At 38.2% G+C, this 18,511-nt stretch overlaps 1 protein-coding gene across 1 annotated transcript in view; it reads right to left on the reverse strand.

Annotated features, from left to right (window-relative positions):
* Nucleotides 1-18,511, reverse strand: part of EDIL3 (EGF like repeats and discoidin domains 3) — a gene marked incomplete at both ends in the record, with an annotated part of 271,143 nt that overhangs the window by 95,663 nt on the left and 156,969 nt on the right. Inside the window, one exon of the mRNA XM_079548148.1 lies at nucleotides 4,774-4,887. Within this exon, the coding sequence (XP_079404274.1) occupies nucleotides 4,774-4,887 (114 nt within the window). The remainder of the gene's footprint in view (nucleotides 1-4,773; nucleotides 4,888-18,511) is intronic.

The following is an 18,511-nucleotide window of genomic DNA, read 5'->3' on the forward strand; positions in this document are numbered from 1 at the left end:
TCAAGCTCGCATAGGATGTCAGAAAGTCAAGCTGTAGCTTCTTGAAAATGGTTTTGACTTCAATATTGGAGTTATTGACACAACCTAAAAGCTAGTTCTGCACTATGTCAATCATGGAGCAAGGAGATGATTAAATGGGTAAAATGTTGGCTCCTGAGGGCGTCTGAATATTCTACAATGAGTTTCTGACAGGTGTCTGAGTAAAGATTGGGTCCTTTGTTGCCTAATCAAAGTTAGATTTTGAGAAATGAACTTTCAAAGCGAGACACTGCTGTACAGTACAACAGCAGCAAGATGAAAATGTACCTGAAGGCATAGGACTGAGGATTTTGTTTAAGTATCAAATACTGAGAGTTCAGTCTCATTTTCCCATTGTGCTGAAAGGAAGAGATACCATTCTGATCCACTGAGCTGAATTTTGCACACCTTTGCATCGTAACAGGATGGCTGGACAAAGAACATTAGCAGCAGAAGGGCCAGAGCTGGCTTTGTTGTTTGAAGACTCGATATTAAATGTGTTAGGGTTTGATTATTATTTCTCACTAGGTCACTGAAATGCCTGGGAGAACATTCCACTTTTAACAATGCTTTCTGTTATTTCTGTAACTTTTCTGCTTCTCTGCACTTTCATACCAATGTACTGCCAGCCAGACCTTGTTTCCAGCCTCAGCAAATTTCACTAGTTTCAGCAAGAGATTTAAGAGGGCTTTCGTCCAGTGGAAATACAGAAATTGGGAGTCCATCCATGATATGCGGAAATAGTTAAGAATATGTAAAAAGCATCATCCTTACTACTGAAATCTGTCAGTACATATTTAACTTCTTAAATAATTTCTATTCTTACCGTGAGTTTACAAGAAAGAAAAGGACATGAAAGATAACAGATTGTGCTGAATTACATGGGCTAAAATCATATTGAACATTTAAAAGTTTTTCCTCTTGTGGCTTTGGAACCTGTTTCTAATATATTTCTACTAATAGTTCTGTGTGCTATCCTAAGAGGCCAGAAACACATTTGGCACTAGCTAATTTAGTGATCAGCACTAATTTTGTATTAAATTAATGCAGTTCTTTTAGACACAAAAATTCTTCCATTCTTATGTTTTTCTAAGACTAGAGACACATTATTCCCTAGCCCAGCAAGGACAAAATACAAATGGTAAGTTACACACCCTGCACATTTTAAAAAGTTAATTAATTTCTCTAAAGGCATAAGGTATGTACACATACCCTTACACATACATAGATACAGTCTCTGTATTTTTCCATGCAGCAAGACTGAACTTTTCCACATAATGGCAAACAGGAAGATATGTTATTTGCTGAAATTCTGCCTGTTGTATGCTCAGCAAACAAACTGAAAATTCTAGTTTTCAAATATTAAAAGCTTTGAAATAAAACAAGAGAGATAAAAAATTGCAGTAAATTCTTGCCTTTGTCTTGAACTAAAGAATAGTTTTTTTCTCCCTTCATTAGTCTGATTAACATTTTCAGCTTGTGTTAAGTCTTGATTTTATGCCCAGGCTCCATTACCTGCCACTCCTTTGTACCAGCTCAGTACCTGTGTGGTGAAGCAGTTCACTGATCAAGGAACTGACATAGCTCATTTGTTATTTTTTAATTTCCTGTGTCAAGTTTTGCTGGGGAAACAATACAAACAGGCAGCCCAGAAAAATCAGCAACAGAAACATTAAGACAGGCAGAGAGGTGAAGTAGTTAGGCTGCTTTAAGTTCTCCTGGAGTTGCTACTTTCCAGTATGATGCAATTAAACATGGGGCATGATATGTTAGTACCTTTGCAGGAAAAGTGTCGAATATCTGTTTAGAAATGTCTGGAATTTTTAAGTAATTACAACAACTTCTCTATCTAGTGAATATAATAAGAGAGCAACAGGAAACTTTCATTCACTTTAAGGTCATAATCTGTATGACACTGAGAAATCATCACAGGTCATGTAGTCCAGGAGTATAATGATGCATGTAAACAGAAGCCTAGAAGGATTCTTTGTGTCTAAATCTGCCAAATCTTCAGGTAATTTTTCAATATGGAGGACACAGAAAGGAGGCAAATTTTCAAATGAAAAAAAGAGGAATGCAGAAGACTACCAAGTATGGCATTAGTACATCAGTGTACTAAGACATAAAAAAATAGTAAAACACCATGAAGATACACTGCACAGCAAGCTTTGTGGCACATTATACAAATATATTTGTGTTTGTAATTTTGTAATTGCATTTGTAAAAAGTATTTAGAGTAACAAATTTAACCTATAAATTTGAAGTAATAGCATGAGAAAATTTGCCGTATGTTTTAATGGCAAAAATCCTTGGCAATCAACAAAATACATCTCCACAAGCACAATGGTAGAGTTGCAGTGTGTGCACTATTGATGCCCTCTGCTTTCTAAACAACTGAACACAAAATCATTGCTCTTCACAACCTGTGTTGCACATGGGCTATTTTGACAGCATAGAGTCATACTGAGTAATGTTATCAATCTGACATCAACAAATGTGGCTTTTTGTTGCCTGCAAGAGAAGTCTATGATCCTGAATGTAATATCCTCAGGCCCAGGAGGTCTTGGAACCAGTGCTTATTTTAGTGGCTCAAGACTAAGGAAAGCTTTAATGGGGGTAATCACCACTGACAGCCTGAACTCAGCACAGAAGAAAGCAATAGGTTCACAGAGCATAAGAACAGAAGAAGATGCAGTTGTAAGAATGAGAGTGCTGAGGCCTTAAGAAATGTAGAAGGTAATGTGCAGTTAATACTGTTTACTGTTTACCTTCACAGCATGGGGAAAGGTGCTATCTTTCTATTCTGTTGTCATAAAACATCCGTGAGCAAATTTTGTGAATACTGGATGCTCAATGAAGATTCTCTAACAAAATGATAAGCTTATTTCAGAACAACTAAATATTTTTGGAAGCCATCACTGCTTTTGTATTTCACATTACTTTGACTGTGTCTCCTGCTGTGATTTCCAGCAATAAGAAGCAGCTGGTTTTAGCATCACATATGCATGAATGGCTAGCAGCTAAATAGCTAAGAGAAATGCAGTGCATTTGAAAAAAAATGAGAATGAAATTTTACATGGAGGAAAAATATCTAACTACTTCAAGTTGATGAATCCCGTAACAAGCACTAGTATCTGGAATATGGAAATCCTAATGTACCACTGGAACAACATCCTATAGCACAGGCCTGCAATGACAGCAAAAATGAGTGCAGAGTACGCTTTTGTCTTTTTTCTACTCTATCCAGGTTACTTCACACGTTCTATGATGTGGATAAGCAATCCTTGAGCTCTGTGAGGTAATTCTAAGACAGCAATCATTCATTTACATAATTAGTGTAACAGTATTTAATTATATGATTACTGTAAATATGCATAATGTTCTAATGGCGTAATTTGAATGTGTAATTACTACCTGTAATTATATAATTAGGTGTAATGGCATAACTAAGATTCTCATGAAAAAAGTGGATGTTCATAATGCTACCAATAGGAATTGTTATACGGCACAACAATATCAGCGTTCTGAAAAGAAAATTTGCTGTTTTTTAGTGCTACCTGTGGAAAGCCACTCATAAGGAAATGAATGCTAAACATTTATGACTAGTGCCATAGTAGTAGAAAAATGTGGGCACTTCCCTCAACAGTGGTAGTTCAGATGTCACCAACCAGTAAAAACATTATTTCCATTGTGAAATGTTTGAATATCTGTATTTCACACATTATTTTATAATTACAAATTTAAGTAGCACATTACTTTTGTCTTAACTCTTATAGCACATCTCATTTTACATTCCTTCCATGATGCTGTCAATCATCAGATTGGTGGTAGCTTCATATGTAGACCTCTTCCCAGAGGAAGTACAGAAAAGAATTTAGCAACATGACAGTTTATTCTACCTTTGTTACTTTGGTTTCTAAGATTACCTAGTCCTTCATATGTGAATGATTCCTCCTTCAGCTTTAGGAACTGGATCTTTATAATGAACTTTTAATATTATTCATAAAACCATATGCAAGTGTTCCCAACGCAGATCCTGGAGTAGCTCCACTAGTAAATTCTCTGTAAAGCAGTGATCCATCTTGCACATGTCTGCTTTTGTTCTCCCTTCAGATCAGCCCCTTACTTGCTTGACACCTTTTTTATGCAGGGTTCTTACTTAAAACAAGTAAGAGACAAGGCCAAAACAAACAAAATAAGTTGCTTAATTTCCATGGAATGGCTAGACAACTGGTGGTATTCCTTGCCAGAGGGTCTTGTGAATGAATTCAATAGAGATCAAACAAGCACTTGGAGGAAAAGCTTTCAGGGATCATTCTTCCAGGTACTGAATCAAACAATCAGGCTCAGGATCTCCCCTGAGCAGAAAATGATGGAGACAAATCAGAGAAAATATCCTATGCCCTACTCTACAGTAGCTGATATTTCCTAACAAGAACTGTTGAAGATGTGATACTTGCATAGATTAACACTCAGCATGAGTCAGTGTTTATATTTTTCTTCTTTACACTATAGACTCTTTCCCATTTGACTCATAGAATAATTTTATGTTTTGCTAATATTTCCATCATATCCGATGCTTTACTTCAATGCCTGACAGATTAGATCTCTTAATTTTTTCCCATTTATAAGAGAATAACATGACTGTTTTAACCATTATGCATCTGTAGACTAGTCAGACATTTCTCTACTTGTTCTTGTCAAGGAAAATCCTTACATTTTTAAAAAGAGATGTAAAGTCATGGCAATACTTACTCTGTTGGCAGTTTCTCCCCATAAATTCACCTGGACATTCACATGAATAGTTGGCAACAAGATCTGTACAGATTCCACCATTCTTGCAGGGTTCAGCTTCACATTCATTTACATCTGTGGGAAGCCAACAAGATAATGTCAGGATTAGCAAAGAGAAACTGTAAAAGCAATAAGCACATATTTAAAGTACAAAAACACAGTCTTTATACACTAACATTAGAAGACATGCATTCTTTTTCCCAGTTAACAGTCAGTATAATGTGTGATTAAACAGGGCTGATTCTAGGAAAAAAGTAAAAACAATTTCACATTAAGTTTGCTAGTTTCCTATACCTACAAAAGATTTACTATGTCCCACACAGCAGAATTAGGAGTTTTGCTCAGGGATTTGCATTACAACTCCCAGACAACATCACAGCTTGGCCTTAAATGTAAAAATTCACTTAGTCCTAACAGAGTACTCATCAGTAACACTTTCAGCTTCTAGAAATACAGCTACTCTACTTTTTTACTAACAGATGCCATTTAAGAATGTCTCTCAGTTCATTTTAACTCATTACCTATCTAATTGACTTGTTTTTTTAACTGTCTAAAAAATTTTCTTCCTGTGCATGAGCTGGTGAGCAAACTGAAAATAACAGCCTGATCTGAAAGCTTGCAGATTTTATTAAATTCAAAAGATAGCATTGATTAATTTTACTTCAATTTCCTGTTTTCAGTAATGTGTGTCTAATGCTACAAGAATACTCCCCTGTGTTTTTCAATGGGATAACCTTACATATAATATCAGGTTATTTTTCTAAAATGCAATATAGTATTTTTCAGTCATTAAACAGACATCAGAGAATGGTGGTATTTGTCAGTTACATTGTTACAGAATAAAAATAAATACACAGAGAATTCTAAGACTTAGAAAGGAGTATGGATTTTATGCATTACTGTCTCAAATAACCGTATCAATGTATATAATTAAATATTTAAAACATGATAGCTCACACTAGCTTCATTAACTGTTAAAGTCCTGTTGAGGAGAACATAAACAGCAAGCATGAAAGCAACCTTCAGCTTGTACTATAATTCTGCTTCACTAAGTATGCACATCCATTTCAGATGCAGTTGAGGTAAAGCATACAGCCATATAGCACACAAATATGTTAAAATAAACACATTCAAATGAGAGAAATCAGTTTCACTCTTTGGTGAGTTCAATGCCCTGTGAAATGAACAAATATTCCTTACGATCCACTTGAACCTGCTTCTGTCTCCAAAATGTGAGACTGGTTTGAGTTGGTATGTACAAACTAAAGAAGGTCATAGCTTCCCATGTATTTTAAGCTGACTGACTGGCACTGCTGTACAATTAGCAGGGCAGCACTCAGCCCACCCATCTGTCCCTGCACCAGCCCTGTGCGAGCAGTGAGCCCAACTGAGGACACCCAGCCAGCACCAGGGCAGAGCCTCCCCTTCTGATTCGCCTCAAAGCCACACTATTGCTTGCGCCAGGACAGGGCAGGGGGCAGAACTGGCAACTGAAGGCACAGAGAGGAGAGGAGAGCTTCATTGGTAACATTGCCAGGTAAGTTAAAAATACGGGGGGAAGTGGGCATCTTAGATCCAGAACCTGCTGTGTCCCTCCTCTGCAGTTGCAACAGCAAGGCTTTTTCTTTTTCTGGTTTCAAAGTACAGCTGAAGCACTCAGAACTACAACAAAAAGCTTGTAGGCCAGCTAAAAGGACAAGGAGGAAGTATGGGTAGGTGAGGGAAAGCTCAACGACCTTTCTGATAACTTGTATGGCAAGAGTCAGATCAGACTTACCACGTCAGTGTTTCAGTGTACTGGTATTGAGATTAGCATTTACCTGACAAGTCCTTATATAAGTACAGAAGTGGCTTCCAAGTCAACTTTGCTTGGGTTTTGCACACCTGAATCAAGTGTGAGACCTGATCCTGAAGCCACATCTTTGTCACGGTACATGTTCAGGAACAGCATCAGGCTGCAATGTAGTCCTTGGGAGCACTGTTTTTAATATGTGACTCCACAAACTCTGAAAGAGTTTCTATCAGAAGCACATAATAGAACTCTTCCTCTTAGATCCAAGTACTGTGTATGGTCCAAGTAAGTATGCTCCATGTACTAAACCCAATGTAATAAGGCTTATGTAGTAGAGAAAGAATTCAGTTCTGTCAGCAAAGTTGCTTGTCTTCTTGCAGTTCAGTATGTAGCTTTTGAACTTTCAATTTGATTTCTCATATATACTCAAAATTTATGAACAAAAAATCCAATTTTTTAATACGCAAGTTTCCCCTGGATTCTGCCATGTCTACAGGGAAATTTCCTCAAGTCTTTTCTGCAAATTTAAAAGCTGTGTACCTTTCAAGCTGGAAAATTTGCTATAAATGAAACAAGTCATTCCTGCACCTTCTCATGTAGAATGAATTAAGCTGAGGTAGCGTATGAACCAATATTAATTTTTTAGTGCACAATACACATAGCTGCAATGCCTTCTAGCTTCTTAAGTTACTCTTTTTACTTCCCTTACTAATTTTGGAATATTTGTTTCACACACCCAGAATGACAAGTGGGCTATTTTAGCGAGATGCAAGTTGGTGAAATCAAATCAGTTTTCACTAAAACAATCCAAAGACATAACATTTTTTAAGGGTGATTTTTATTCCAAAACTAAACTTGTTGCGTTTGTGGCTATGGGAAGAAAAGCTACTGCAAGTAGAATTACAATGGAAAAAGAAATATTGTAACATTTTTAAAGACTGTAAGATACCTTTGTGTATAGCAGTGTAACTAATTGATATTCTGTGCGTACACCGAATTGCACTGATGCCAGTGATTTCTTTGAAGTATATTACTCTACCATGAAAAAAACTGGATTAAATACAACTGAAAGCTCAAGAACAGTACAGGTATCTGAAAATGTACATGCAATGTTCATTTCAGAAAGTGTGAGACAGCCTCAATGTAGATTAAACAATTGATAGTGTTGCTCTACAATCACTTGCTTATTTTACACAAAACCTTTATTTGAACAAAGATACAATAGGTGATTGTGGTTCTGCCCAAATTATGTTGAGAATACACCTGTTCGTGATTGTAGAAATATATTTAAAACATATAATGCAGGCTGTTTCTTTTCATGACATGATAGTCTCTTTAGATTATGCAGAGAGTCTTTGCAAGATGAAGATAAATATGTACAAATAGGTATGTATGCTTGTCTATACATAATTTCATATTGCCCAGACAAATCATCTTCTTGCTTCTAATGAGGAAGTATGGCTTAGGGATGTGAAGAAAAATTAGAGACAAATCCAAAGTATTTACTGATGCCAATGGATATTCCTTACCATCTTCTCCTCTATAAGAATTTCTCTTTCCCCTTGAATCATCAAAGGCACATAATAACCACCAAATACCACTTACTGGTCAGACAAGCCAAAATATCTCATTCATGTTTTCGCAGCCATACACAGCAGATCAAAAAAGCAAGAATGTATCTTTCAACTAATCTGATCAAATGGCCTATGAATGCAGAGCATGTGTGAGGAGGAAAGATCACAGAAACTCTTCGGCCCTTGCTCTTTCTATATTGGGTTAAATGGCTGTCATGGTTTTAGCTGTGAAAGCGTTAATTTTCTTTTTAGAGGCTCAAACGAGGAAGGGGGGATGTTTGGACTGACAGCATTTGTCTTTCCAAGAAACCGTTACATGTGAGGAGCCCTGCTTTTCTGGAAGGGGCTGAATACCTGCCTGCTGATGGGAAGTGATCTTTCCCACCTATTCTGACTGGAGCTGAAAGGAGGGTGCACAGAGGACAGAGCCGGGCTTTTGTCACTGCTGCTCAGTGCCAGGACCAGAGGCAACAGGCACAACTGGAGCACAGGTGGTTCCCTCTGACCATCAGGCAGCAATTTTGTGCTGTGCAGGTGATGGAGCGATGGCACAAGAACCCAGAGTCTGCGGGGTCTCTCCTTGGAGATATCCAAAAGCTGCCTGGATGTAGTTCTGTCACCCTGCTCTGCGTGTCCCTGCTGGAGCAGGGGATGGGACGAATGGACCCAGAGATCCTGGCAACCACAACCATCTTGTGATTATCTTCCTGCTGCAGTGAAAGGGAATGCAGGGACAAACCTTCAGCTAAATGTGGAGGCTAGTTTCATTTCTTTCAACTAGCAAAATTTCAGATGAGTATACTAAAATTCATGATGGTTACTGATCTCTGAGCTTCTTTTTAATCATGCATGTCTTACTAGCTGTTGCCTATAAAAATATCACATCCTGGGCTAATAAAAATTCATGGGCTTCTTAGTTGAATTTCTGTCTATTAAAAAGGTGGAAGAGAAGGAACAGCACAGAGTGCAAGAAATAAAACGTGCCAGGGGAAATGACCAGAGAACAGACCTGCTCATTTCTATATTAAATGCTTTATATGCATTATACAATTTAACAAGATGCTTCAGCTCCCTATTTGCCTTTTTAAGCAAAGCCCATTAACCTTACGTTTTCAGCAGGTTATTCATCGTTTTAATACAAGCTAACGTATTTAGCTTGTACGTGGAAAAAAAAAACCAAGATCACTATAAACTGAAAAAACATTAAGTGAACGATGAACAATTCTTTTACTTGGTAAAATAAACGTAGTAATCTGCACTCCTAAAAGCTTCTGTATGTAAAGACTATCCTCTCAAGATACTTAATCTTTTTATGGTTTGCCATTTGTTTTGAAATATATTGAGAAAAATACACAACTTTTTATCATATTTCATATTGTCTGTCAGAAAACAGGCTGAACATTAAATACCAGATATTTTTAAAGTAATTTTCATATGCTATCCCTACTGTACAATTAGCTACGATCAGTGAGAAAAGATGAATTCTTTCATTATTATATTTGTTACTTTGATCCCGCTGTGATTTTTTTTTTCCCCAGTAATTTGAGTACCTGTAATCCCAACAGCTCAAACAAATTTGTCATAACTGAGAAATGGGGAAAGACAAGCTCACTCTACCACCACGTCTGATACAAGAACAAATCCTTAGTGGGAAAGATAATGAACTGGACGGTATTAAAGAATACTGGTATTAAAGAAGCACAAGTCCTACAGAATTATTTAATTTGCAATTATTTATTTAATTTGACTGCATAGGTCAGTGGTCATAGGTCAAATATGAAAGCATATAGGTAGCATATTTGATTAAAAGTAGTTTCTGCAAATTGCAGCCAGGTTTTGTTCAAAGTGTTAGATGTGACAATTATGGTACTAAACTTTACATTGGCTGAAGCACTTTTTCCCCCACTCCCTGAAATACATCATTTCTTCTTGTCATACTGTCACATGTAGATCTGTGCAGAACAGACACATTAAAATGCCGGAGTTTCTGAAGTAGTTGCTCCTAAAGACTTTTACAGAATGACAGTGTGTTGCCAGATAAAAATTCTTCTCTGACAATGCAACTGATTTATGTTCTGCAGAAGAGGTCTGCTTTTAGTGTAAGCTATGTACATTAAAAAAAAAAAAAAATCACTGTAATTTACTTATCAAGTAAGTCTAGGTGTCATGCTAGACCAGACTTGGACATTCAGTTCACATAATCTCATGCACTGTAGCAACTTACACAGAGATATCTGGCTGCTACCAGCCAGAAGAATTCTGTTTCTTGTGGAGGGACTTTCTAAGTCTGCTAAGTACTGAGAAAAATGAGTTCCCAGACAGGCTTAAGTGCCAGCATTCCTAAATCTAGGTTAGTTTAAAAACCAAAACAAACAGAAAACAAACCAAAACAAAAAAACCTCTGTCCAGAGATTTCTTTTCTGATAATAGATTCTGAAATTGACTGTGATACAGGAACAAGGAAACACTGACCTTTTTCTGAAAATAGATTGTTGCTTGAATAATTCCTTGAAGAGAGTTGATTAGGAAGTAAAGGCTGCATTCAGGATCCTCAGTATCCTGAAGATGATTAAATTTACATTTCCTACCTTACACTTCCTGTGATCAAACCACAACTACAAAGATAATAAGCATGCTTCTGTTTGAAGCACAGTCATCATGCATGCTGAAATAGAACTGCTGTTTGAAATTAACAAGTAAGAGACAAGTAAGAGACAGTCTGACTATGCTGCATACTGATTTGAAGAATCACCATGGGGCAGAGTTCTGAGTTTTCACCCTCCTTTGCTGAACAACGCTTTTTTTTTTTTTTTTTTTTTTTTTTTTTTTTTGTTTCCCCAAGTCTCTAATTATTTAATAAAACATGAATAAAATCAGATACTGCATCACAAAAGATAATTTAACTAAGAATATACACTCCTTATTTTACTTTTCACTTACTAACTACAGCCACATGTGCATTCCAGAAAATTTCCTGAATAAAACGTGCATTTAAATCATGCAACTGACATAATCAAGTATTTAACTGTTACTTCTAGCAATCTGAGTTCTTTAGTGTGCTATTTGGAAATAACCCGACTTTTTATGATAAAGCAACAAATAAGCCTGAATAGTTGTTTTTGCCAACACAGCTTGTTTCTTGGCTATAAAAGCACCGGTACACCTTGTTCCTGTCTCCTGCCTACTTCTTCTTCACTGAGCCCAAATTCCAAGCTCCTGGCACCTGAACCTTTATTTTTGATCCAAGACTACATCTTCCAATGCAGACTTCCTGAACTTCCCTTCTGCCAGAACACACACCCTTTCTTTATTTTCTTATTTTATATTTGCTTCCCCATCATATGTTGTCAATTCAACTCGACTGTAACTCCTGTCATCTGTCTTCTAGTTTGATAAAATGGTTGGAACATCACAGCCACAGCCTCATGATTCAAGCATCCATATTGGAAGCAAACTTGGCCCTTGACAGGAGACATTCATTAGACATACTCCAGTTGTACCTCAGTAATATTGCAAAGATTTTTCCAAGAAAAGTCAGGTTAATATACAGAAAACAGAAGTTCAACAGGATTTAATCTCTATATTTTAATTGGCTTTTATGAAGAATCACAACTAAAAAATGGAAAAAGAACAAGCTGGGCAAGAATGAGAATGAGAAAAAAAGTAAAGTTCTGTATAAAAAACAGAAATCATAGGAACTTCCTTGTCTGAGTTCTACTTCAAAATAAGAATTTATGCTAGTTAATACTGTGATTAATCATAGAATCACAGAATGGCTTGGGTTGGAAGGGACCTCAAAGATCATCATTTCCAACCCCCCTTCCATGGACAGGGTTGTCAGCTGCTAGATAAAGAACTACATCAGATTACCCAGGGTCCCATCCAACTTGGCCTTCAACACCACCAGGGATGGGGCATCCACAACCTCTCTGGGTAACCCGTTCCAGCATTTCATTCCACATCTCACCATTCTCTCCATAAAAAAAGTTCTCTTGATATCTAATCTAAATCTCCCGTTAGTTTAAAACCATTCCCACTTGTCCTATCACTGTCTACCCACATAAAAAGTTGATTTCCTCATTTTTATAAACTCCCTTTGAATATTGGAAGGTTACAGTGAGGTTTCCCCAGAGCCTTCTTTTCTCCAGTCTGAACAATCCCAGTTCCTTCAGCCTTCATAGAGAGGTGCTTCAACCTTTGGATTTTCTTCATGGTCCTCCTCTGAACCCTCTCCAAAAACTCCACAACTTTCCTGTGGTGGGAGCCCCAGAATTGGACACAGTACTGCAAATGGGGCTTCACAAGGGCAGAACAAAGAGGGACAATCACTTCCTTTGCCCTGCTTGCCATCCTTCTGATGGAACCCAGGATATCATTGGCCTTGTGGCTTGCAAGTGCTCACTGCTGGCTCATATTTCGTCAACCAGAATCCTTAAGTACTTCTCAGCATGGTTACTCTTAAGGAGCTCTTCTCCCATTTCATATATATATTTGGGATTACTTTGATCCAACAGCAAAACCTTGCATTTGCCTTGTTGAACCACAAGGGTGCGCCTTTTGAGTTTATCACGGCCCCTTGGAATGGAATCCCTTCCTTCAGTTGTATCAACCGCACTGCTCAGATTGGTGTCATCAGTTAACTTGTTTAGTGTGCATGCAATCCCATCGTCTATGTCACTATGATAAGGATGTTAAAGAGTATTAGACCTAATAATGACCCCTGGGGAACACCAATTGTTATCAGCCTCCAGTTGGTTATAGAGCCATTGATCACATCTTCTCGCTGTGACCTTCCAACCAATTCCTTTTCCACCCAATAGTCCATCCTCTCCAATTTAGAGATAAGGATGTAATAGGAGTCAAAAGCCCTGCAAAAATCCAGAAAAATGACATCAGTCGCTTTCCCTTTGTTCACTGGTATTGTCACTTCATACAGAAGGCCACCAGATTGGTCAGGCATGACTTTCCCTTTCTGAAATCGTGCTGGCTGTCTTGGGTCACTCACTCATTCTTCGTGAGCCTTAACATGCCTCCCAGGAGGACCTATTCCATGGTCTTCTCAGGTACAGAGGTGAGGCTCACCAGCTTATTTTCTGGGTCCTCCTTCCTCCCCTTCTTGTGAATGGAAGTAATGCATCCCTTTTTTCAGTCACTGGGGACTTTTACTGGAAACTTGTAGAGAAATACAATATGGAATAATTATCTTCTAGCTGGACCTTAGTCAGGGCTTTTCTTGCAGTTACTTGATGGTTCTTAATAGACTTTTTCAAAACACTCTTCATGTTTATTTATGCCATACTGGTTCTGGCATACTTTGATGCATAAGTGCTGTAAGACCACACAAAGCATTTGACCTTGGTTGCAGAACTTTTTAGTAACCTGTTGTTTAAGCACGAACTTACTCAGATTTATAATTACTACCTCCCTAACAAATAAAATGAAAGCAGTACTATGTACGCCTTTGTTATTACCAATTTGTAACAATTTGTACAAGTACCAACTTTTTTGAGCTCTTACATACTGATGGTGCGTTGAAATGCATACAATTCTACCAGTTTTATTAGGCAAATAATCTGATTTAAAAGATGATTTATTAAGACCACCTTAACAGAGGTCTACTCAGTTAAAGTATACAGTTTAGAAGATTACAGTGAATCACATATTGAAGGACACATCTAGTCCTTTTAAACATATAACATCTAGTTTATATTTACCAAGAGAAATTGTCTCTTAAATGTTCAAATATTCTTTGTCATGATCCTGTATTTTACTAAATGAATCTTAAATTGCAGAGGTAATTTATTTTTTCTAAAAGAGGCAGAAAGTTAAAAAAAAAAAGAAAAAAAAAGTAGTTAAACAGAACCAGTAAGCATCATCAAAAAGTCTGCAGGAACAGGTTTATCACCCTTATCTCTTTGTTGGAAGATACAGAAGAGATAAGTTAGTATAGAGGAAACAGTTCTATTGACAACTATAGCTCTAAGATTTCTAATTCGTTTCTTAGGAACTGCTTGACTGCACTGAAAAGAAAAAAAAAGTCATAATGTTAGCTATAACCATCCCTTGATTTAATGAGAATAATACAAAAACAAGTATTAGTAAATTAGTGGCACAACTGAATTAAATGTTCAAAAAGAAATAGAGTTCATTCCCATGAAATCTGTGAGCTTAACACACACATTAAATCTGATCTAGATGTATTCAGTACATACTCAAAACAGAACAGACATCTGTTAAAATTTAGTGGTTTGATTGCTTTTTGAAAGCTTCCTGACCACATAGGGCTTTAAAAAATCTGTGCCAAAGAACCTGTAGGATACTTCAACTCTAATGTCATACTGAAGTGATTCACAGTTCAGATATTGTTGTTATCTGATTTTCCAAAAGAGAAGAAAACAGCTTTATGCTCAAGAACAAAAAAAAATACAAGCCTCTCGCTTCCCATCCTTAAAGGGAAAACATTACACTATTGTCATGATTCTATATAAAGTCTTCTTTCTCCTGTAAGTATTTGATATGACACATTATGGTAAATGTCTTCCAGAAGAATCCTTTTTATTAGAATTCTCTTCTGAGCCACTCAGTAGAATACATTTCACAGAATTACACAATCACACAATTGTATGGGTTGGAAGGGACCTCTGGAGATCACTGAATCCAGCCTCCTGTTTAAGCAGGCTCCCTACAGCAGGTCATACAGACAGGTGTCCAGGCAGGTTTTGACTATCTCCACAACCTCTCTGGGCAGAATCATCCACAGCTCTGTCACCCAACACCGACACTGCTTCCTACAGTGCCAGCAACAGCTGATAAAAGAGAGAGATATACACTGACCCTGAAAGATGCACTGGGTGCAGAATAAACTATAGTTTTATTGTAGTCTAGGTTTAGTCCTACTGGCTGCAGGATACTGAGATGTATTTTGGGCTACTTTGTCACGTTGGCAGTTATCATATGATTGAAATGCAATGCTGTACTTTTCAAAGTCGCGTGAAACAAATTTTATTTGCTATTTTAAGACTTGGATGATGTGAGCTAAGGTGATTGTTAGATTATTTTCACAAGTCAGAAATGAGTTATGGACTTGACTGTTTTTGCTAGACTTTCAGTGATTTGCAATTCCTGTCATATAACTGGTTGCAAGGTATGGAAAACTACTGCACTGTAAAATGTGCCTTAAATGCCTTAAGAGGACTTTCAGTGGATTTTTCTGTTTTTAATGGGGGTAGAATGGAAGTAAGGATGAGAAATAATACGGATATGATTAAGAATCAAAACAAATATTACATTTTGATTTAATATTATATCTTTGCTGCAGATTTCAGTGTAAAAATCTGGACGTGACTCAACCTACCTGAGCCTGTTTCTCCACCTCAGTTTTTTTCATCTGGTAAAAGTACTCCCAGTTTTATGCATTTCTGAAACCAAATACAATGGTGGGAAGGAAATGTCACCAATATAATTACATATATGCAATTCTGTACCAAGTGTTATTAATTTTAAAGGGAATCTGTGAGAATTAGAGGAAAAAATACAGTCAGACATGGTGGAGCTTTTCAGGGAGGGATGTTTTGAACAGAGTAGAAGTAAAATGATACCCATAATAATAGGGATCGTGACATTGTCATAGAATCATAGAACGCCTTGGATTGGAAGAGGCTTTAAAGCCTATCCAGTTCCAACCCCAAAGCCACATGTAGGGCTGCCACCCATTGGATCACATAGTCCAGGGTCCCATTCAATCTGGCCTTGAATATCTCCAGGGATGCCCAGCTTTCCTGGGCAGCCCATGCCACTGTCTTACCACCTAATGAAACTTCCTCCCAATATCTAAAATCTCTCTTTTTTCGGTTTAAAACTGTTTCCCTTTCTCCTGTCACTATCAGCCCATACAGAAAGTCAGTTTTTTTCCTGCTTCTGACCTCTCTTTAAACACTGGAAGGCCACAATGAGGTCTCCCTGCATCCTCCGTCAGGCTGAACTATCCAGCTCCCTCAACCTTTCCTCCTCAGAGAGGTGCTCCAGTCCTCTGATCACCTTAGTTGCCTCCTCTGGATCTGCTCCAAAAACTCCGTGTCTTCCCTGTGCAGTACTTAGGTGAGGACTTACAAGGTCAGATCAGGGGGCAAAATCACATCCCTCACCCTGCTGGCCACCTCTCTTCTGATGCAGTCCCCTTCTGATGTATGATAGTGTTGGCTTTCTGGGTTGCAAGTGCACACTGCTTACTCATACCCAGCTTTTTGTCTATCAGGATCCCCAAGTTCCTCTCTGCAGGTCTGCTTTCAATGAGTTCTTCTCCTAGTCTGCACATGTATCTTTCTGGGATTGCAACACCTTGCACTTGCTCTTGATAAATCTCATTAGATTCACACAGGCCTACTTCTCAAGCCTGTTCAGGTCTCTTTAGATGGCATCCCTTCTTTCTTTTGTATCAACTGCACAACTGCGCTTAGCATCATCAGCAAACTTGCTGAGGGTGCACTCAATCCTACTATTCAGGTAATTGACAAAGATGATGAATATGACCACTCCTATGATAGACTCGAGGGGACACCACTCAATCACTTACCTCCACCTGGACACAGCCATTGACCACAACACTCAAGCAGTAACTATACAGTCCATTTTCTTTTGCATCAGCACAGGTTAAGGGATGACCTGCTGGAGAGCAGCTCTACAGAGAAGGACCTGGGGGTCCTAGTGGAAAACAGGTTGAACATGAGCTAGCAGTGTGCCCTTGTGGCCAAGAAGGCTAATGGTATCCTGGGATGCAATTAAAAAGAGTATGGCCAGCAAATTGAGAGTGATGATCCTCCCTCTTTACTCTGTCCTGGCAAGGCCACAATTAGAATACTATATCCAGTTCTAGGCTCCCAAGATCAAAAAAGACAAGGATCTCTGCCTGAACCCTTCTTTGTTTTTGGCTCAAAGCTTGCTTTCCAAGGCACTTCTTGTGATAAGACTTTGACTTTTCCAGGAGATGAGAGCTGGGTATTGCTGCGTGGCAGTTGGCATCACTGTATGGACAATTTTATATTTGAAGGCATTTCTTTGGAATTGTTTGCTTTTGGAAGAGAGTGCTCAGGAATGCTTACTGGTGGAAGATCTGGCCTGTAACCAAATAACTCCAGCTTGCTATAGGAGACTTTGGGATGATACCACTGTACCCTGTGAAAGCAAGGTACAAGTTGGTGCCTCCCTGCTCCCTCTTATCTGCTGGCAAAGCCCAGAAGATGGGAACAAAATGAGCTCCTACTGAGATCGAAAAGCCAGAAGCTGTCACTACAAAAGGAGCTGACTCGACCACTATGGACTTAAAAATAAGTTTGCACTGTCATTGAAAAGTCACCATTGTAATCAACCAAACAACAATGCCTGATGACCCACCACTACTGAAGATTAATGACTGAACTGTGAACCACACTGGACCCATGGTGGTGACTATCTCCCTCTTGCTTCCTACAAAGACTCCCTGCTTTTATTTCCTATCTTTTCTGTCATCTGTCTTCCCTCCCCTATCTCCCTAAACGACTAGGATTTATAATAAACTGGTCAGGCTAACATTTGACCAGTTGTGTCTTAATCTCGCTGTCAGGTATACATAAAAAGAACCTTCTCTCCCTCCTATAAATTGGAGCAAGACAACCTCTTGGAAGGAATCCAAAGGAGGGCCATAAAGTTGATAAAGGGCGTGGAACATCTTTCGTATGAAGAAAGGCTGAGCAACCTAGGTCTGTTCAGCCCAGGAAAAGGAAGACTGAGAGGGCCTCTGATAAATGTTTATAAGTATCTAAAGGGGGGAGAGAGACAAATGGATGAGGCTGGGGTCTTCTTGGTGACGTGTAGCGATAAGACAAAGAGTTATGGTCTAAAATTTGTACATAGGAACTTCCATACTAACATGCACAAGAACTTCTTTATAGTAAGGGTGATGGAGCATTGGAACCAGTTGCACGGGGAGGTTGTGGAGTCTACTTCTATGAAGATATTCAGGACCTACCTAGATGTCCAACTGTGCTATCTACTGCAGGGAACCTGCTTTAGCAGGGGTTGGACTCAAGGATCTCTTGCGGTCCCTTCCAAATAGAGTGATCCTGTGATTTTATAATTTTGTGATTCCTCATCCACTGAAGGAGGCCAAGTGAATAAAAGCGAGGTGCAGACATGTCATAACTTCTGGGTTGATTATGTATGGATATTTGAGACATTCTTGTAACCAGCAATATACATTATCATCCAAGTGTACAACAAACAATTTTGAGAAGAGTTCAACTGCTAATATCTGGAGTTCTGTCAGAAAATGCCTTTGAAGCTTTTTTTCTAATATAAC

Source organism: Tetrao urogallus (genome assembly GCF_951394365.1).
Source record: "Tetrao urogallus genome assembly, chromosome: Z".
In the NCBI taxonomy this organism is placed as follows: Eukaryota; Metazoa; Chordata; class Aves; order Galliformes; family Phasianidae; genus Tetrao; species Tetrao urogallus.